The sequence below is a fragment of the Labrus mixtus genome, chromosome 8, assembly GCF_963584025.1.
Source record: "Labrus mixtus chromosome 8, fLabMix1.1, whole genome shotgun sequence".
NCBI lineage: Eukaryota > Metazoa > Chordata > Actinopteri > Labriformes > Labridae > Labrus > Labrus mixtus.
In genome coordinates, this window is record NC_083619.1 from 31,292,703 (window position 1) to 31,314,326 (window position 21,624).

General features: G+C 42.4%; 1 protein-coding gene across 21 annotated transcripts in view; it reads left to right on the top strand.

Annotated features, from left to right (window-relative positions):
* The first annotated feature begins 17 nt into the window (after positions 1-17).
* The window catches only part of amph (amphiphysin), a 31,965-nt gene continuing 10,358 nt past the window's right edge, over positions 18-21,624 (top strand). Inside the window, exons 1-19 of one of the 21 annotated variants that reach the window (XM_061045574.1) lie at positions 19-265; positions 3,069-3,149; positions 5,787-5,841; positions 6,049-6,143; positions 6,839-6,934; positions 7,018-7,125; positions 7,286-7,371; positions 8,711-8,786; positions 10,110-10,192; positions 14,209-14,347; positions 17,463-17,582; positions 17,660-17,743; positions 17,834-17,860; positions 17,983-18,006; positions 18,575-19,877; positions 19,962-20,003; positions 20,046-20,455; positions 20,719-20,748; positions 21,142-21,183. In XM_061045574.1, coding sequence (XP_060901557.1) covers positions 197-265; positions 3,069-3,149; positions 5,787-5,841; positions 6,049-6,143; positions 6,839-6,934; positions 7,018-7,125; positions 7,286-7,371; positions 8,711-8,786; positions 10,110-10,192; positions 14,209-14,347; positions 17,463-17,582; positions 17,660-17,743; positions 17,834-17,860; positions 17,983-18,006; positions 18,575-19,877; positions 19,962-20,003; positions 20,046-20,455; positions 20,719-20,748; positions 21,142-21,183 — 2,970 coding nt within the window. In that variant the 5' untranslated portion in view covers positions 19-196. Of the gene's footprint in view, positions 266-3,068; positions 3,150-5,786; positions 5,842-6,048; positions 6,144-6,838; positions 6,935-7,017; positions 7,126-7,285; positions 7,372-8,710; positions 8,787-10,109; positions 10,193-14,208; positions 14,348-17,462; positions 17,583-17,659; positions 17,744-17,833; positions 17,861-17,982; positions 18,007-18,574; positions 20,456-20,718; positions 20,749-21,141; positions 21,184-21,624 lie in introns of all 21 variants that reach the window. The other 20 variants (XM_061045575.1, XM_061045576.1, XM_061045578.1 and 17 more) reach the window with 20 other exon arrangements.

Here is a 21,624-nt window from a genome sequence, read left to right on the forward strand (position 1 = left end):
TAGCGTGTGAATAATCTCCTCCACCTGCAGACAGATTAGCTGCTGAACCCCTGTTTGATTATCAGCTGACTGTGTGCTGTCCTTTTAAGCCCCGCCCCCTGCACACAAGTACACACACACTCACACACCCCTCCCCCTGCTGTCAGCGCATCTCTCCCTCTCTCCGCCGTTAATCCGTCTCTCTCTTTCGGTGATCATGGCGGAAATCAAAACGGGAATCTTCGCTAAAAACGTGCAGAAACGGCTGAACCGCGCGCAGGAGAAGGTAAGAGCAGAGGAGGAGGATAATGATGGTGATGATGTTGATGATGAAGGAGGTGACGGTGCAGGAGGACGGCTGGATGTAGGTGGTTGGTGGCTGCGGGCCTGCTCAGCTTCCCTGTTGATTTGTTAGTCTTTCCGGTATTTCCACTCATGGATAGATGATCTTTATGTGCGTTAAATAGTGAGTGACGTCATTCTGATATATTTACAAACAGCACTTACACACATTGAAACCTTGTCTGTGCTTTAACGTTTTTACAACACATCGTGATGACGTAAGGCCCTGCACGTTTGTCACGTTCTAAAAGATTTGCGTAGAACGAGAGTTTTCTGCGTCAAGGTCGGCAGAAGGGGAGGCGGCGTGATGGCGTCACTACTACCTGCACGTTGTTTATAGAGGAGGTCTGCCAGTGGTTTTGTGAATACAGTAGCCTACATATATATATATATATACATGTAGGCTATGGCACATTGTGTATATTGCATACATACATATATAGATATACACAAACTGTGAATACAGTACGTAAATATGTTTATGGGCAGCAGTAGCTCAGTCTGTAGGGACTTGGGTTGGGAACCGGAGGGTCGCCGGTTCAAGTCCCGGTGCGGACCAAATATGGAAGTTGGTCTGGTAGCTGGAGAGATGCCAGATCACCTCCTGGTGCCCTTGAGGAAGACACCAAACCCCCTCCCCACCACCAGCTCAGGAGCGCCCGCTGTGGGCCGCTCCATCACTCCATTAGTTCATGTCCATAGGATCCTGTTTCTGCATGTGTGTGTATATTTCGGCCTATGTGTGTGTTCATGACTTACAGAGTGTAAAAACTGAAATTTCCCCTTGCGGGGATCAATACATTTTTTTTTTTTAAAGTAAATGTTTATAGATATACAGTACTGTGTACATACATATATAGATAGACACAATGTGTGAAAATACAGTACATATACAGCATATATATACACATATTGTGTACATATAGTACATATATATGTTTATAGATACCCTCTGGAACTCACTCCCAAAAAAACCTCAGAGACTCCCACACACTCACCTCCTTCAAGAAATCCCTCAAAACTCACCTCTTCATTACTGCCTACAACCACTAATTCCCCCCCTACATTACTTCTTCGTTGTACTGTCCTCGTCGTTTTTTGTTTTGTTTTATTGTTTTATTTTTTTGTCAAAGTGTCTTTAAGTTTTCAGAAAAGGGCCTGTGTAATGGGATTCTGACAGAGGACTGTCCGTGGTGCTGAAACAGGACTTGGTTCTGACAGAGGACTGTCCGTGGTGCTGAAACAGGACTTGGTTCTGACAGAGGACTGTCCGTGGTGCTGAAACAGGACTCGGTTCTGACAGAGGACTGTCCGTGGTGCTGAAACATGTCTCGGTTCTGACAGAGGACTGTCCGTGGTGCTGAAACAGGACTCGGTTCTGACAGAGGACTGTCCGTGGTGCTGAAACATGACTCGATGCTGACAGAGGACTGTCCGTGGTGCTGAAACATGACTCGGTTCTGACAGAGGACTGTCCGTGGTGCTGAAACATGACTCGGTTCTGACAGAGGACTGTCCGTGGTTCTGAAACATGACTCGATGCTGACAGAGGACTGTCCGTGGTGCTGAAACAGGACTCGGTTCTGACAGAGGACTGTCCGTGGTGCTGAAACATGACTCGATGCTGACAGAGGACTGTCCGTGGTGCTGAAACATGACTCGGTTCTGACAGAGGACTGTCCGTGGTGCTGAAACATGACTCGGTTCTGACAGAGGACTGTCCGTGGTGCTGAAACATGACTCGATGCTGACAGAGGACTGTCCGTGGTGCTGAAACATGACTCGATGCTGACAGAGGACTGTCCGTGGTGCTGAAACATGACTCGGTTCTGACAGAGGACTGTCCGTGGTGCTGAAACATGACCTGGAGTCTGTACTACGAAGCAAGATGAACATACCCAGGGTATCTTTTAACTAACCCTAACATCAGAGAAGTGATTAACAGTCATATGAAGTTGGTTATCAACCTGATAATTAACTCTCAAGTTTCAATGATCGTGTTCACATAAAAGGAGCGGAGTTAGCTTCATATAACCTATCACAAGCATCACTGAGTCTCCCGTCAGCAGATCGTCATATCTAACAACCTCTGAACAAACTATATTAATAATATCAAAAGGTTTAAAACAAACCCAGAGACTAAAGTTAGAGGACTGTCCGTGGTTCTGAAACATGACTCGGTTCTGACAGAGGACTGTCCGTGGTTCTGAAACATGACTCGATGCTGACAGAGGACTGTCCGTGGTTCTGAAACATGACTCGATGCTGACAGAGGACTGTCCGTGGTTCTGAAACATGACTCGGTTCTGACAGAGCAGTGAGGACTTAGTGAAGGAAATGGAATTCTCAGTTGTTAGTGTACCATGTTTTGAAGCCAGTCTGTTCATTCCCATGTGTGTCTCATGTGTATCAAGTAAAAGGTCAAACAAGGTTAAATGGATCCAAGATGGTGCCACTGGCTTTATCTACATTGATGGAACTTTTTCCTTGTTATCTGTGGAACATTGCATTCTAAAAGGCAAAGTTCTGTTTGTCTACACGAGAGATTCATAACGTCCGACCAAAAGATTTCTTATGTCATGTGTTTTTAGCCTCACATACATTTTTATATGTAGTAGCTGGTAATAAGCAGTAATTCTTACATGTGAGAAATACAATGCCTATGAAGAGCACCATTTACTGAATTAGCTAAATGTTCTTTAAGCGATAAAAAACAAATTTAAATTCTGTCATTTCATGATTTACAGGTGCTGCAGAAACTCGGGAAAGCAGATGAGACCAAAGATGAGCAATTTGAACAAGTGGTCGTCAACTTCAGGAGGCAGGAGGTGAGACAACCATGTTGGCAACACACTTCAGATTTTCAATGTCCAACATATCCAAGTTTCATTGGTCATTATTTGTCTGCTCTGACACAATTTCTACTTCAAGTCGACTTTACAGTTCAGTCTGAGACAGTCTAACAGGTCAGTCTAACGGGTCAGTTTAAGTCAGTCTAACGGGTCAGTTTAAGTCAGTCTAATGGGTCAGTCTGAGTCAGTCTAACGGGTCAGTCTAACGGGTCAGTCTACCGGGTCAGTTTAAGTCAGTCTAACAGGTCAGTCTAACGGGTCAGTCTACCGGGTCAGTTTAAGTCAGTCTAACAGGTCAGTCTAACGGGTCAGTCTACCGGGTCAGTTTAAGTCAGTCTACCGGGTCAGTTTAAGTCAGTCTAACAGGTCAGTCTACCAGGTCAGTTTAAGTCAGTCTAACGGGTCAGTTTAAGTCAGTCTAACAGGTCAGTCTGAGTCAGTCTAACGGGTCAGTCTACCGGGTCAGTTTAAGTCAGTCTAACGGGTCAGTCTAACGGGTCAGTCTACCGGGTCAGTTTAAGTCAGTCTAACAGGTCAGTCTGAGTCAGTCTAACGGGTCAGTCTACCGGGTCAGTTTAAGTCAGTCTAACAGGTCAGTCTAACGGGTCAGTCTACCGGGTCAGTTTAAGTCAGTCTACCGGGTCAGTTTAAGTCAGTCTAACAGGTCAGTCTACCAGGTCAGTTTAAGTCAGTCTAACGGGTCAGTTTAAGTCAGTCTACCGGGTCAGTCTGAGTCAGTCTACCGGGGCAGTTTAAGTCAGTCTAACAGGTCAGTCTAACGGGTCAGTCTACCGGGTCAGTTTAAGTCAGTCTAACAGGTCAGTCTAACGGGTCAGTCTACCGGGTCAGTTTAAGTCAGTCTAACAGGTCAGTTTAAGTCAGTCTACCAGGTCAGTTTAAGTCAGTCTAACGGGTCAGTTTAAGTCAGTCTACCGGGTCAGTCTGAGTCAGTCTACCGGGTCAGTTTAAGTCAGTCTAACAGGTCAGTCTAACGGGTCAGTCTACCGGGTCAGTATAAGTCAGTCTACCGGGTCAGTTTAAGTCAGTCTAACAGGTCAGTCTAACGGGTCAGTCTACCGGGTCAGTTTAAGTCAGTCTACCGGGTCAGTTTAAGTCAGTCTAACAGGTCAGTCTACCAGGTCAGTTTAAGTCAGTCTACCAGGTCAGTTTAAGTCAGTCTACCAGGTCAGTTTAAGTCAGTCTAACGGGTCAGTTTAAGTCAGTCTACCAGGTCAGTTTAAGTCAGTCTACCAGGTCAGTTTAAGTCAGTCTACCAGGTCAGTTTAAGTCAGTCTACCAGGTCAGTTTAAGTCAGTCTACCAGGTCAGTTTAAGTCAGTCTACCAGGTCAGTTTAAGTCAGTCTAACGGGTCAGTTTAAGTCAGTCTAACGGGTCAGTTTAAGTCAGTTTAACGGGTCAGTCTGAGTCCGTCTAACGGGTCAGTCTACCGGGTCAGTTTAAGTCAGTCTAACAGGTCAGTCTAACGGGTCAGTCTACCGGGTCAGTTTAAGTCAGTCTAACAGGTCAGTTTAAGTCAGTCTAACAGGTCAGTTTAAGTCAGTCTAACGGGTCAGTTTAAGTCAGTCTAACGGGTCAGTTTAAGTCAGTCTACCGGGTCAGTTTAAGTCAGTCTAACGGGTCAGTTTAAGTCAGTCTACCGGGTCAGTTTAAGTCAGTCTAACGGGTCAGTTTAAGTCAGTCTACCGGGTCAGTTTAAGTCAGTCTAACGGGTCAGTTTAAGTCAGTCTACCGGGTCAGTTTAAGTCAGTCTAATGAGTCAGTCTGAGTCAGTCTAACGGGTCAGTCTAACGGGTCAGTTTAAGTCAGTCTACCGGGTCAGTTTAAGTCAGTCTAACGGGTCAGTTTAAGTCAGTCTAACGGGTCAGTTTAAGTCAGTCTAATGAGTCAGTCTGAGTCAGTCTAACGGGTCAGTCTAACGGGTCAGTTTAAGTCAGTCTAACGGGTCAGTTTAAGTCAGTCTAACGGGTCAGTTTAAGTCAGTCTACCGGGTCAGTTTAAGTCAGTCTAACGGGTCAGTTTAAGTCAGTCTAACGGGTCAGTTTAAGTCAGTCTACCGGGTCAGTTTAAGTCAGTCTAACGGGTCAGTTTAAGTCAGTCTACCGGGTCAGTTTAAGTCAGTCTAACGGGTCAGTTTAAGTCAGTCTACCGGGTCAGTTTAAGTCAGTCTAACGGGTCAGTTTAAGTCAGTCTACCGGGTCAGTTTAAGTCAGTCTAATGAGTCAGTCTGAGTCAGTCTAACGGGTCAGTCTAACGGGTCAGTTTAAGTCAGTCTAACGGGTCAGTTTAAGTCAGTCTACCGGGTCAGTTTAAGTCAGTCTAACGGGTCAGTTTAAGTCAGTCTAACAGGTCAGTTTAAGTCAGTCTAATGAGTCAGTCTGAGTCAGTCTAACGGGTCAGTCTAACGGGTCAGTTTAAGTCAGTCTAACGGGTCAGTCTGAGTCAGTCTCTTTGTTTCAGCTTGTGTTTGACTTTTATAGTCCTGCAGTCTCACATTAGTGAGACAGAACCTGAAACAGGAAACTGACACACTGTGTGTGTGTGTGTGTGTGTGTGTGTGTGTGTGTGTGTGTGTGTGTGTGTGTGTGTTGTTAGTCTGAAGGCTCTCGGCTGCAGAGGGAAATGAAATCCTACATGGCTGCCATTAAAGGTGAGAAGAGATCTGAATATCATTTTACTTTACAAACTAACATTTGTTCATTCATGTTTCTTCTCTATGGTATTACAATTTGTTTTTATTTTTGATTACTTTGAAATTTACATCATGGATTAGTGATATGAAATCTGTGTTTCCGCCTATAAACATGCATGTTTAAGTTAACCATGACAACCTCATTACTTGATTCTTCTCTTGCAGGGATGCAGCAGGCCTCCATCAATCTGACACAATCTCTACATGAAGTCTACGAACCCGACTGGCACGGGAAAGATGATGTCATGGTCATCGGGAAGGTCAGAGTCATTTAAGATTTGACAAAGTTCTCAGGTTAGGGTTAGAGAGACAATTAAAGACTCAGACTGACCCGTTAGACTGACTTAACCCTTACCCTAACCCCATCTCAGAACAGCCTCACTTGTGTGTGTCCAGATGTCAAAGTGACCTGTACAAAGCTGAACACTGGTTAAGATTTTGGATTATATCTTTTTGATTTTTAGCACCAGTAGCCATGCAGACATGTCACAAACTGGTTGAAATGACAATCTTTTGTTTGATGGATGTTTCCAAACGGATCTTATTGATACCATTTATTTATTAGAATGGTTTCATTGTTGTCAGTAAGGAGACATGAAGTAATAGACTCAAACCAGTACTCATCAAAGAACTGACATCTTACTATGATGGAGGAGCGTGTGTTTGCTTGTAGCTGGTTAGTCCGGGATACTGCTCTTAATGGATTTCTTATGGAAAACTGGTCCGAGTTCAGGAATCCATTAAACCTCAGTGTAAGGTCTCTTTTCCTGCAGCCCCCTGTAAAAAGTTTGTTTGAAGTTCACATGAGCCGATGTGTTGACTAACAGATACCTGTCAGGAACGTTTATGGTGCGCAGGGTGATGACATGAAACTGTTGCAACACTCCAAGTCCTGAAAATGTTAGGACATGGTGCAGAGTAACTATAATAATTGGTTGTTGTGTGTTTCCTTTAGGACAGTGATGCATTGTGGGAAGATTTCCACAATAAACTGGTGGACTCAACTCTCCTGAACCTTGATGCGTATCTGCAACAGTTTCCAGATCTCAAAGTAATACAATTCATCTTTAAATAAAATGATCTTTAACAGTGCTGATGACTCGTCAACTAATGATTGGAACTTCCACATTTCAGACCCGTGTGGCCAAAAGAAGTCGTAAACTTATCGACTATGACAGCGCTCGCCATCACGTGGAAACGCTGCAGGTGTCAGGGATGAAGAGCGATCGCAAGATGATGAAGGTGAGTCCACTCGTCTTTGATAAACTTTCATGAGATTCATGTTTAAGTTAAAGGACATTGTGACAGGTGTGGTATGTTACCTGTCCATGTTTTATGTTCTACCTGTCCAGGTGTGGTGTGAAGGTCATGTTGTAAACACACTGGTTTTGTCTTCCTACAGGCTGACGATGAGCTCAGAAAGGCTCAGAAAGTGTTTGATGAGCTGAATGTCGGTCTTCAGGATGAACTGCCCACCCTATGGGACAGGTGAGGCACATCACATAAACACCTGAATATATATGATATAACAGTGTGTGATCAATAAACAGGAAGTCATTAATATACACTGCAATGTGTTGACTAATTAGTGAAACCTAGTGAGGAAACAGATCTAAGGCTCCGTCCCTTACAAGATGATTTGTCTATAGAGACATTGAAAAACACTGAGAACTGAAGCAACTATACTGTGTGTTACTCATTGTGTATATATGTGTGTGTAGATGTGTGTATCTGTGATTTAAAAGGAAAGATGCTGGTCGGTGTGGCCCCTTTAAGGAGAGACTGGTCAGAGTAGAGGCACTGAAGTTGGTCTCTACATTGTACCTGACAATTTCAGAAAAACTGGACTCACAAACATCGCAGGATAAATGTACACTATATTGAAAAAATCCACAGTGCTTTACTTTTCATCAGCAAGCCTGTTTGTTTTAACACTTCTTCATCCTTTTTAAATGACTTTGCCACACACTTTACCGTGGAAACCAGTAACTTCTTCTGTGGTAACTGGAGGACCGGAGGAACCCCAAGTTAACTGGGGCTGTACATGTGTAACTGTGAGCTTTTTACTTGATGAAAACACACTAGTGTCCATTGTTGATGAAAACTGAGCTAGAATAATAAAGTCGATAATCATTTCTGTGATGGGTCAGTCAGATAATCGTTCAACACTTGTCAGCCTACTTATAATGATCTCAAACTGGGGTGCAATAATGTCAAAATTTACAATGTAATTATCAGTCTACTCTGCAAAATTCCCGCTGAGTGGTACACTATAGACCTGAACAGCAGATCAGTGTGCTGCTGGTGTAAGAACATGTATATGGTATGCTGAAGTAGTGTTAAAACAAAGGGGCTTTCTAGCTGAAAAATAACACGCTGTGAATATTTGAAATGTTTATCAATCAATCAATCTTATATATAGTATAAATTTACCCCAATGTTGTTTTTTAGCTCGTTTTTTTCCCTTACAATTAATGAAATTATTTGGTGCAAACAAATCTGTGTGTATAGCCAAGCCTCGGTGCCGGCACTCTAACTGGTGTGTCCTTAAAAGGGCACACTGACTAGCTCCTGTGGATAATGTACCTTTTATTGACCCTAAGTACCTCACACAACCACACTTCAAAAAATATACAACTATCCCTTCAATGTGTGTATCACAGTGTTCAGCAGTAGTTTGTTCCTGTATATTTTTATGAAACTTGACAGGTTGTCAGGTGTTTAGAGATCTCAGAGTAAACTTTTAAACACCAGGACAGTGAGTTACACAGTTTGTAGATAGATAAGACAGTGACATACACTCATGAACATTTTTGTTTTTCTGCAGCCGGGTTGGTTTCTACATCAGCACCTATAAGAGCGTGACAAGTCTGGAGGCCAAATTTCACCGTGAGATCTCTCTGGTGAGGACAGGCTGATTTTCTTTTAATATCAACGTCTTATTTCTTTTCCAAAATGTATCACAAAACATTATGGACCTGGTAAATGGTAAATGGACTTGAGCTTGTATATTGTTTATACACCGTTCGTCACACCAACACATTCACACACTGACGGTAGATGCCGCCGAGTAAAGAGTCCATCAGTATTAACTCATCCATTCATACACATTCACACGCTGATGGTAGAGGCTGCTGTGTAAAGAGTCCATCAGTATTAACTCATCCATTCATACACATTCACACGCTGATGGTAGAGGCTGCTGTGTAAAGAGTCCATCAGTATTAACTCATCCATTCATACACATTCACACGCTGATGGTAGAGGCTGCTGTGTAAAGAGTCCATCAGTATTAACTCATCCATTCACACACATTCACACGCTGATGGTAGAGGCTGCTGAGTAAAGAGTCCATCAGTATTAACTCATCCATTCACACACATTCACACACTGATGGTAGAGGCTGCTGTGTAAAGAGTCCGTCAGTATTAACTCATCCATTCACACACATTCACACACTGATGGTAGAGGCCGCTGAGTAAAGAGTCCGTCAGTATTAACTCATCCATTCACACACATTCACACACTGATGGTAGAGGCCGCTGAGTAAAGAGTCCATCAGTATTAACTCATCCATTCATACACATTCACACACTGATGGTAGAGGCCGCTGAGTAAAGAGTCCATCAGTATTAACTCATCCATTCATACACACTGATGGTAGAGGCTGCTGAGTAAAGAGTCCATCAGTATTAACTCATCCATTCATACACATTCATACGCCACCGATAAAGCAGGGGGAGCAATTCAGGGTTCAGTGTCTTGTCCGAGGACTCATGGAGTACATGGAAATGTAGCTGCAGGAGCTAGAGATCAAAACCCCTACGACCGACTCTACCAAGTGAGCCACTTCAGCCGACAAAGCACTGTTATCACTAACAGCAACAACATCGGACAGTCAGAAATAAAACACCTGTCTAGTCCCCCCTACTTCTTGGGCACTGGATCATCAGTTAGATTACAGCCAGACAATGACAAGAAAATGAATCAGACCAATGAATAAAAAACATCTGATTTAATATCAATGTTTCAATCAGTTCTTATTTTTTCAAAGATCTATAAACAAAAAGATAAAACATTTGTGGCCAATCCAGTTTGAGCACTCCGCGACATCACGTGTTTCCAGGAGAGAGTAAAGAACACATCCATTGAGACATGAAAGTTTGCTTTTGGAAAGAAATGTTTTCTAGAAAAGTAAAACTTTGAAATGTTGTTGTGACCTCCAGGTGTGCAGGCAGCTGTATGAAGTGATGACTCAGCTGGCCGAGCAGCACTCTGACAAAATGTTCACCATTCAAGGAGCTCCGAGGTCAGTGCCATGCTCACAGCAGACAAACTGCATTTGAAACACATACACAAACTGAGTAGTTCTTAAAATGAGTTTCATATGATTCCTCTGATTGATGAGAGGTGAACATGAACATGAACCGCCTTTTGTGTTTTCACACTTACTCACTTATAATCACAATGATATGAAGTTCTTAAGAAGTGCCTCCACAGTGCCTCCACAGTTTCTTCAAATGTTTTTGTTTCTGTGAGTTCATTCTTAAAGTTCATCAAATCCTCCTATCCACGCTCTCTGAATATCTCAGGATCTGCCCTCTGCTGGTTCGTGTCCTACCTCTCTGGGCGATCCTTTAGAGTGTCGTGGAAGTGTCCAAAGCGCACAGCTTATCCACAGGGTTACCTCAAGGGTCAGTGCTTGGTCCCCTTCTCTTCTCCATATACACAAGCTCACTTAGTTCAATAATCCGCTCTCATGGCTTCTCACACCACTGCTATGCTGACGATACCCAGCTCTTCCTGTCATTCCCACCAGACGATGTTACAGTCTCCGCAAGAATCTCGTCATGCCTTGCTGATATTGAATTGAATTTATTTATTTAATAGGGACAATGCAATTTAACATAATTTCAATACAAAGCATGAAACTGATGTGCTGCATAAAGAGTATACAGCTATTGCTAATTTCCAACTCGTGTCCCCAGTTGGGCCTTTGTGTAAACAACAGATTAAAATGTACAACATTCAGTTACATAAAACCCCGTAACACGATATGAGGATACATTAAAATACATGTACAACAATACAAATGTTATAAACCAGTTTAAAATAAAGTTTGAAGATATTAATTAAAAGTAGGTACAGCTCTGGCTTGCTTTGAGCATTTCACCTGTTTTGTAAAAGATTTTAAGTCGGACATTAATTTTATTTCAGGTGGTAATGTGTTCCAGAGTTTGCAGCCTTTGATGGAGAAGGCTGATTGACCAAACGTAGATCTATGATGTTGTACGCTACAGTCTCCATTCACAACGCTTCTCGTTACCCTGTTTCCGTCCTGTTTTCGAACATATCTGTAGAGAGGTTTAGCGGCCAGATTGTTGATACATTTAAAAACAAGTTTGAGGAAACGTAAGTGCATAAAGCTCTCAAAACTGAGTAGATTGTGTTTTTTCAGTATGTGACAGTGATGCCACCGGACAGGTTTTTTGTCCATTATTTTCAGGGCCTGGTTGTATAGTGATGAGAGGTTTCTGATTGTAGAGGGTGAAGCTTGTGACCAAACTGTCATACAGTATGAGAAATGAGAGAAAATCATTGAATGCATGAACACCTGTGCTGCTTGAGTTGGTATGTAGTGTCTTATTAATTTAAAGCAGTTCAGGTTGTTCTTGATTGTTTTTGTGATTTTATTTACGTGTTTATCAAACTTGAGTTGTGGATCTAAAATGATTCCTAAGAACTCACTAACTTCTTCTATTTTTCTATTCTGTATCTTAACATTAAAACTTCCAGGTGAGCACTTTTTCCTAATGGAGAAACACATTGAAACTGTTTTACTCTGATTCAATACAAGATGGTTGCATTCCAGCCACTGATGGACATTGCAAAGATACTCAGTTAGGATCTCAGCCGCCTTGCTTGGTGACTTAGCAGGAGCATATATAACTGCATCATCGGCATAAAGCTGGAAGCCGGCTACTGGGATCAGGATTTAGGCAAATCATTTATAAACAGACTGAAAAGCAAAGGGCCAAGAATTGACCCTTGGGGAATACCCATTTTATTGATTAAAGGAGAGGATTTTTCTTGGTCAACTTTCACACACTGCTCTCTATTCTGAAGGTAAGACTCAAACCAGTCAATTGATTTTTTCGAGAAATTGAAAGATGGTAACTTAGACAGGAGAATGTCATGGTTGACAGTGTCAAATGCCTTCTTTAAGTCAAGAAACACAGCTCCAACAACATAACCACCGTCAAGTGAATGCTTTACATTCTCAATAAAAAAACTATTTGCAGTTTCTGTTGAATATTTTGGTTTGAAACCAAATTGTTGAGGATGTAAGAGTTGATTTGTCTCCAGATGGTCAAAAACCTGTGCCGCCACAACCTTTTCAAGTACCTTAGACATTACAGGGAGAATAGTAGTTGCTCACCAAATCGCAGTCACCTGTTTTAAAGATTGGTGTAATGACAGCCTTTTTCCAGTTATTCGGAAATGTACAAGTTCTAATTGATAAATGAATAAGATGAGTCAGAGGTGTAATCAGTATAGAGCTATATTTTTTTATGAATTGAGCATCCAAATTATAAACGTCATTAGCCTTAGAATTTGATAGTTTCTTGATTACTTCTGCACATTTTATTTCAGTTATCTCTTTAATACAAAAGGAATCGGATGATGTTATAGACTCTGTGTTATTTGTGATTGTTGAACAGTCAAAATTTTGTGTTAATTCCTCAACTGATTTAATAAAATACTTCATTCAATTCATGGGCCATTGTGGACTTGTCAGTGATGACTTTTCCATTAGTTTTTAGTTCTTTGATTCCTTTTTGGCCATGTGATTTATTGGTTAAGTTGTTTAAGTGCTTCCAAAGGGATTTGCTATTGCCTTTGGCATTTCCTATAAGTTGTGTGTAATATGAAGATTTTGCTTTGCGTAACTCCTCCTGACTACTTTGTTCCTTAGACTCTTGTAAAGAAGATGGTCGGTGGTAAGTTTAGAAGATAGTGATGTTTTTAAAGCAAGATCTCGTTTTTTCATGAGTTTACGCATGTCATTATTTAACCATGGTGGAGATGCCTTCTTTTCTTTACATTTTATTTTTTTGGAGTATTTTGAATATAGTGTCATTAGAGCTGTAGTCATATCTCTAAATGGATGAATGAACGTCACCTTCAACTCAATCTTTCAAAGACTGCTTGTCATCCCAGCCAGTCCCTCTATGCAACCACAGATCAATATCCAGCTTGGAAAAACCAAACTCATGCCCACAAAGTCTGCAGGAACCTGGGTGTCATGATTGATGACCAGCTAACTTTTAAGGTTCAAGTAGCCTCGAATGCCTGGTCATGTGGATTTGCCCTGTACAACATCAGGAAGATCAGACCTTACCTGTCAGAACACGCTACACAGCTCCTGGTACAGGCTCTTGTGATATCTCTACTGGCAGGTCTTCCTACATGCACTATCACACCTCCGCAAATGATACAAAATGCAGCAGCACGACTGGTCTTCAACCTTCCTAAAAGAGCACATGTCACTCTGCTGTTCATCTCCTTACACTGGCTCCCAGTTACTGCTCGCATCAAATTTAAAACTCTGCTGCTCGCTTACAAAACACAGACAAAAACAGCTCCTCCTTACTTTAACTCTCTGATCCAGGTCTACACTCCCCCCCCCCCCCCCCCCCCCCCCCCCCCCAACACTCTGCCAATGAAAGGCGTCTGATCCAACCTTCACAACAGGGTCCTAAGTCTCTGACTAGACTCTTCTCCTCTGTCGCCCCCCGGTGGTGGAATGAACTTCCAAACTCCATGTGATCTGCAGAGTCCCTCTGCACCTTTAAGAAAAAGCTAAAGACCCAGCTCTTTCATGAATACCTACTAACTTAATGATGATGGTCTCCATATTATTGATGATGATGATGGTAATGACGATGGTTTTTGTTTGATAACGACGACTTATAAGATGGTTTCTATACTGATTAGAGCTCTCAAGAACTGCCCTCAATGTTGTGCTTTGCCTCTGGTCACTTCCTGTCAGCACCTGTGTGTCCAATCAGACTCAAAGCTGATCGTTTGCTCTTACTGACATTGTTCCCTTTTTTCTAGATCCTTGCTTGTGTTGTTCTTACTCTCTGATGTACGTTGCTTTGGATAAAAGAGTCTGATAAGTGAATTGTAGAATTGTAGAATCACATCACCTAATTATATCACCATCAAACAGCTGCAACACAGGTGTCCCTAACAACTGACACTGACCAACCAATGGGAAGCTGCCTTACGTTATCATCTGGTGTCCATCTTTTCCTTCAGTGATTCAGGACCTCTGCGACTTGCCAGAACCCCTTCCCCTCCTGAGGACGAAAGTCCACCTGAGAGTCCAGACGCCAGCGCCAATCACATGCTCCGCCCCGTCTCACCTGGACCACCCCGACCCAAGTCACCAACACAGGTAGACCTGTCTTGACTGGATAAGAGTCCTGTTCACAGGAAGATCATAGTTATGATGAGATGTTCTCTAGGTCACTGTCTGTTCAGATCTAGTCTAAACTGGATCCAGGTCTTCAATACAGGAAAATCTGCTATCTGTAAAATCAAGTTCTATTACGTCCAGGTTCTTGGTAGATGTTGGTGCTGTTAATGAATTTCAATGAAGCGTGACAATCACACAGGAAGGACTCAGGAGCTCCAGTGATATTCGATGGCTAAAGTGATAATCTTTTAACTCACCAGGAGAAATGACATCAAGAGTAGTGTGGTACAATGCCAAGTCTGTTAATCGATGAATCAAAGAATAAACTGCCTAAGAGGCAGAAACCTGGAGCAGAACCAGACTCATGTTGAACAGACAGAAACCTGGAGCAGAACCAGACTCATGTTGAACAGACAGAAACCTGGATCAGAACCAGACTCATGATGAACAGGCAGAAACCTGGAGCAGAACCAGACTCATGTAGAACAGAAACCTGGAGCAGAACCAGACTCATGATGAACAGACAGAAACCTGGATCAGAACCAGACTCATGTTGAACAGACAGAAACCTGGATCAGAACCAGACTAAGTTGTCAGAAATTACATTTGATGATGAACATGAGTACTGAAATAATTTCTAACTCATAAAACAGAAAAACAAGCCAGACCCAACATCTTCTACTGCATATGACCTATGACCTCGCCCTATAACACCAACAGCGGCCTCAGTGAGGAAAACTTTCTGATACGTCCAGATCCTTTATAACAGCACAAGTGTTTGAGTCTGTTAGACAGAGGTCAAAGGTCATACTTGCCTCCTCCTCATTGACCTTTATGACATTTCATCCATTATTGACGTGTTGTATTAATAATGGACTTAATGAGTTATTAATGATTTAATATTTCAATGGCTGATGAGACATGAGACCTTTCGTTAGGGCTATTGATGAATGATCGACTTGTAGACCTTCAAAGTAATTTTTGTGACTGTTTTTTTTTCTGCACACATTTGTTTGTCACTGGGTGAGTGAACACACAACAGCAGTTTATTCATGTGTTTGTATGACTGTCTATGACTGTCTGTGCTGAGTAATCAAACACACACACACACACACAGTATATAAAATATATGTGTGTGTGTGTGTGTGTGTGTGTGTGTTAATTTATGTTGTACTCATGTGACCGGTGTTTGTCAAATTATTTATATTATTCCTTTATATATATATATATATATACAGTACAGACCAAAAGTTTGGACACACCTTCTCATTCAATGAGTGTCCTTTCTTTTCATGACTATTGACATTGTAGATTCACACTGAAGGCATCAAAACTATGAATTAACACATGTGGAAATATATACTTAACAAAAAAGTGTAAAACAACTGAAAATACGCCTTATATTCTAGTTTCTTCAAAGTAGCCACCTTTTGCTCTGATTACTGCTTTGCACACACTCTGCATTCTCTTGATGAGCTTCAAGAGGTAGTCACCTGAAATGGTTTTCACTTCACAGGTGTGCCCTGTCAGGTTCAATAAGTGGGATTTCTTGCCTTATAAATGGGGTTGGGACCATCAGTTGTGTTGTGCAGAAGTCAGGTGGATACACAGCTGATAGTCCCACTGAATAGACTGTTAGAATTTGTATTATGGCAAGAAAAAAGCAGCTAAGTAAAGAAAAACGAGTGGCCATCATTACTTTAAGAAATGAAGGTCAGTCAGTCCGAAAAATTGGGGAAACTTTGAAAGTGTCCCCAAGTGCAGTCGCAAAAACCATCAAACGCTACAAAGAAACTGGCTCACATGAGGACCGCCCCAGGAAAGGAAGACCAAGAGTCACCTCTGCTGCGGAGGATAAGTTCATCCGAGTCACCAGCCTCAGAAATCGCAGGTTAACAGCAGCTCAGATTAGAGACCAGGTCAATGCCACACAGAGTTCTAGCAGCAGACACATCTCTAGAACAACTGTTAAGAGGAGACTGTGTGAATCAGGCCTTCATGGTAGAATAGCTGCTAGGAAACCACTGCTAAGGACAGGCAACAAGCAGAAGAGACTTGTTTGGGCTAAAGAACACAAGGAATGGACATTAGACCAGTGGAAATCTGTGCTTTGGTCTGATGAGTCCAAATTTGAGATCTTTGGTTCCAACCACCGTGTCTTTGTGCGACGCAGAAAAGGTGAACGGATGGACTCTACATGCCTGGTTCCCACCGTGAAGCATGGAGGAGGAGGTGTGATGGTTTGGGGGTGCTTTGCTGGTGACACTGTTGGGGATTTATTCAAAATTGAAGGCATACTGAACCAGCATGGCTACCACAGCATCTTGCAGCGGCATGCTATTCCATCCGGTTTGCGTTTAGTTGGACCATCATTTATTTTTCAACAGGACAATGACCCCAAACACACCTCCAGGCTGTGTAAGGGCTATTTGACCAAGAAGGAGAGTGATGGGGTGCTGCGCCAGATGACCTGGCCTCCACAGTCACCGGACCTGAACCCAATCGAGATGGTTTGGGGTGAGCTGGACCGCAGAGTGAAGGCAAAAGGGCCAACAAGTGCTAAGCATCTCTGGGAACTCCTTCAAGACTGTTGGAAGACCATTTCAGGTGACTACCTCTTGAAGCTCATCAAGAGAATGCCAAGAGTGTGCAAAGCAGTAATCAAAGCAAAAGGTGGCTACTTTGAAGAACCTAGAATATAAGACATATTTTCAGTTGTTTCACACTTTTTTGTTAAGTATATAATTCCACATGTGTTAATTCATAGTTTTGATGCCTTCAGTGTGAATCTACAATTTTCATAGTCATGAAAATAAAGAAAACTCTTTGAATGAGAAGGTGTGTCCAAACTTTTGGTCTGTACTGTATATATATATAAAGGTATAGACTGTATATATATATAGTATATATATATATATATAGTGTATATATACATGGTCTATATATATATAAAGACAGTACAGTAGTTGATATGAACACAGTAATCATTTGATGTATCTTTGGTTTCTTTCATTTGAAACCAAAGATCAGAAACAGTAATGAAATCTCAGAACATTAAATCATTGTTGATTTATAAAAAAAAAACTTTTTGCAGCTTAAAAAGGGGCCCCCAGTGCCCCCCCCACCAAAGGCCACACCGTCCAAGGAGGTGGCAGAGGAGCAGATTATCGACTTGTTTGGAGGAGAGTTCTTACCTGCACCTTCTCCATCACAGGTGTGTTGAGTCCTATTATCTTGAATGATCAGACTCACCTGTGTGTTCTGTTCACACCTGCTGTCTGTTTCTATCAGCCCAATGAACGACCTGGAGAATCTCTGCTGGACCTCGACTTTGATGCTTTTCAGCCTGATGACAGTGTTTCACCAATCCCACAGGTTTTTATGACCCTTAGTGTTGACTCAGAATATATTTAGTGTCTGTGATTGATACTGATCTAAATGAACACCCTGCTGTGAACCTTTCAGACTGCTGTACCCTGGGATATGTGGTCGGTGAGTAACTCCTCGTCTTCCATCTCACACGTCTGAACACACACATCGAATATATGACCAATACATGATTTATTCAAACAATTACTCCATCACGTGTTAACACTGTTTGTTTTATTTTGAAGGCCGACGCTGAAACAGCTCCACCTGTGAGTACACACCAACACACAAACACAAAACACACACAGTACACACACAGTATACACATAGTACACACTCTCTCTAACACACACACACACAGTATACACATAGTACACACTCTCTCTAACACACACACACACACATACACACAGTATACACATAGTACACACTCTCTCTAACACACACACACACACACATACACACAGTATACACATAGTACACACTCTCTCTAACACACACACACACACATACACACAGTATACACATAGTACACACTCTCTCTAACACACACACACACACACACACACACACACACACACACACACACACACACCACCACCATTTAAGTAAAACATCTTTAAAAATGTCATGCAGGTGTTCAAAACAAAGTCTCTGGATTTAAACATCGTCCCCATCAACAGTCTACACAATCCCTGAATTGTGTGTGAGCGTGTATGAATGTGTGTGTGGGGTGTGAATGTGTGTGTGGTGTGTGAATGTGTGTGTGGTGTGTGAATGTGTGTGTGTGGTGGGGGGGTATCAAACTTTAACCCATTCCCTGCCTTTTCTAAGCAGGCTGCAGATGACGGCTTCGTTGCCAACTGGTCGGCTGACTTTGGTTCATTATCACCAAATGAAGACGCTGCTTCAGGAGCTGAGGCCTCTGCTGCAGGGCTGGAGGGGGCTCAGGGGGGGGCTCAGGGTCAGGATCAGGGCTTAAACCAGGTTAAAGGCTGGAAATCAGAGGACAGTGAGGCAGTCAGAAGTGATGAAGATGAGGTGGGGAAGTTAGATTCAGGGGGATACGGTGCTGGTCAGGAAGATCGCAGGAAGTCCACCCCAGGACTTGTTTTCACTAACGAGTTCGGTCAAGAAATTGAAGACAGCACAGCGGACAAAAGAGACAAGTGGTCTAGGTCCCCGGATGGGTCTGGGTCTGAATATGAAACTGCTGAGGAATGGGGGGATGGGATTCAGGGGGGAGGCTGGGCGAGTGCGGATGATGAACTTTCATCTGAAGATCCTCCAGCAAATACTTCAGAGGGGTGGGAAGGTGGAGGTGAGGATGTAGCAACAGAGAGCTACCGTCCAGCTAAAGAACAACAAAGTGAACTCACATCAGATTCTACTGGTCATTCTATAACCAACACAACACAGGGAGGAGGTGCGTTTGATTTATCTACTGTAGCTGAAACACAGGGAAGAGGTGCGTTTGATTTATCTACTGTAGCTGAAACACAGGGAGGAGGTGCGTTTGATTTATCTACTGTAGCTGAAACACAGGGAAGAGGTGCGTTTGATTTATCTACTGTAGCTGAAACACAGGGAAGAGGTGCGTTTGATTTATCTACTGTAGCTGAAACACAGGGAGGAGGTGCGTTTGATTCAGATCCTTTTGTTGAAACACAGGGAGGAGGTGCGTTTGATTCAGATCCTTTTGCTGAAATACAGGGAGGAGGTGCGTTTGATTTATCTACTGCCACAGAAACACAGGGAGGAGGTGCGTTTGATTCAGATCCTTTTGCTGAAACACAGGGAGGAGGTGCGTTTGATTTATCTACTGCCACAGAAACACAGGGAGGAGGTGCGTTTGATTTATCTACTGCCACAGAAACACTGGGAGGAGGTGCGTTTGATTCAGATCCTTTTGCTGAAACACAGGGAGGAGGTGCGTTTGATTCAGATCCTTTTGCTGAAACACAGGGAGGAGGTGCGTTTGATTTATCTACTGCCACAGAAACACAGGGAGGAGGTGCGTTTGATTCAGATCCTTTTGCTGAAACACAGGGAGGAGGTGCGTTTGATTCAGATCCTTTTGCTGAAACACAGGTAGGAGGTGCGTTTGATTTATCTACTGCCACAGAAACACAGGGAGGAGGTGCGTTTGATTCAGATCCTTTTGCTGAAACACAGGGAGGAGGTGCGTTTGATTCAGATCCTTTTGCTGAAACACAGGGAGGAGGTGCGTTTGATTTATCTACTGCCACAGAAACACAGGGAGGAGGTGCGTTTGATTCAGATCCTTTTGCTGAAACACAGGGAGGAGGTGCATTTGATTCAGATCCTTGTGCTGAAAAACTGAGAGGAGACAAAGGGAATGATTTTGAATTGGATCCATTTGCTGAGAGCTCTGAAGGAGGTGAGGTTGTGGACACTTCAGATAGTAAAGGTGGGTGGGATTCAGACCCTTTTGCCCAAGGTTTCCCAGTGGTCTCCTCAGGGACGGGAGATGCTGCCTTCAACGTGACGTCCTGGCAGGAAGCTAATGTCATTAGCAGCTCTTCTGTCACCGGAGAAAACTCTGAGTCTATTTCTGGAGAAGCTGCAGACATGATTAAAGATGCAAATGTTTCCAGGATTCACAAAGAACCAGAAAATTCAGACATGTCTGAAGATGAGGCTGCAAACCGGAGATTGGGAAAGTTGTACCAAGAGTTAGATACAGAGAAGGAAGAGGTACATGACTCCTCCCCTCTTCAGTGTGCTAGATTAGAATCGAGTAGAAGTCAAAAGACTCTTCCCTGTCCTCCACCCTTGTACAGACTGAGAATAGTGAAAATTGTCCTAATCCTGGATCCCAGCCTGAGCTCCTCCCGACTCTCCTCTTGCTTGCTTTGTCTTCCTGTTCATTCCATTCTTCATTTCTCATTTTCATCATCTTACACTCATTTTTATGAAAGGCAACTAATTCTAATATTTATCTTTGTCATTTGATCTAGGCTACTGATGCATTTAATGGATTTTCACAGGTAATGTTCCGAACTTTACTTAAATTGTCAATGAAAACTTTTAAATGTGGCTTTTCCAGGCCTTATTCATCTTTGTTTACAGATATTTCAGATCTGAAACAGTCTGCAGCAACTCTTAAACTTGTGTAAAATACAGCTTCTTTTATTTTCTATGAACAAACATTTGATCCCATCTTTGATCATACAAATTAAAGGTTCAACAAGCAAATCATTGACCACAGCATTAGGCACCTCTTTTAGTTTCCTGTCTTTATGTTTCTCTTCACTGGGCATCCTTTGTCTTATGTCTCACATTTTAAATTTATGCTCCTGTGTATGCTCAATAATAATGTTTTTCTGCTTCTCAATTGACATTTTTGAGTCTTTAACTTATTTTTTTTCCCCCTAACCCAGGACTCCTCTGCTCCATCATTTTTTGCTGATTTTGATAAGATGGTGAGTTACATCATGCAATCTTTTACTAAAAAAGACCTACGTTCAGTTTATAATGGGAAAGCTTTTAATTTCAGGATGACTTCAAACTTTGCTGCTTTACATTGAAATCTTTCATATTTAGTTGCTCCAATCACTAGTTATCTTAGAATTGCTACATCAGTCTTTTTAGAACCAGTATGTTTCTAGCGCATAGATCCAGTCATTCCAAAGGTTTAGAAGTAGTACATTCCTAAGGTGAAGAACCAGTATGTTGCCAAAGTTCAGTACCAGAATGTTATCAAGGTTCAGAATTACTTCATTTCTTATGTTCAGAACCAGCAAGTCTGTAAGATACTAAGCTAGCAGTTACTGAGGTTCAGAACCAGTATGTTCCTGATGGTCAGAACTAGTACATTTTTTATGTTCCGAATTAGTACATTGCTATGGTTAAAAAACAGTACA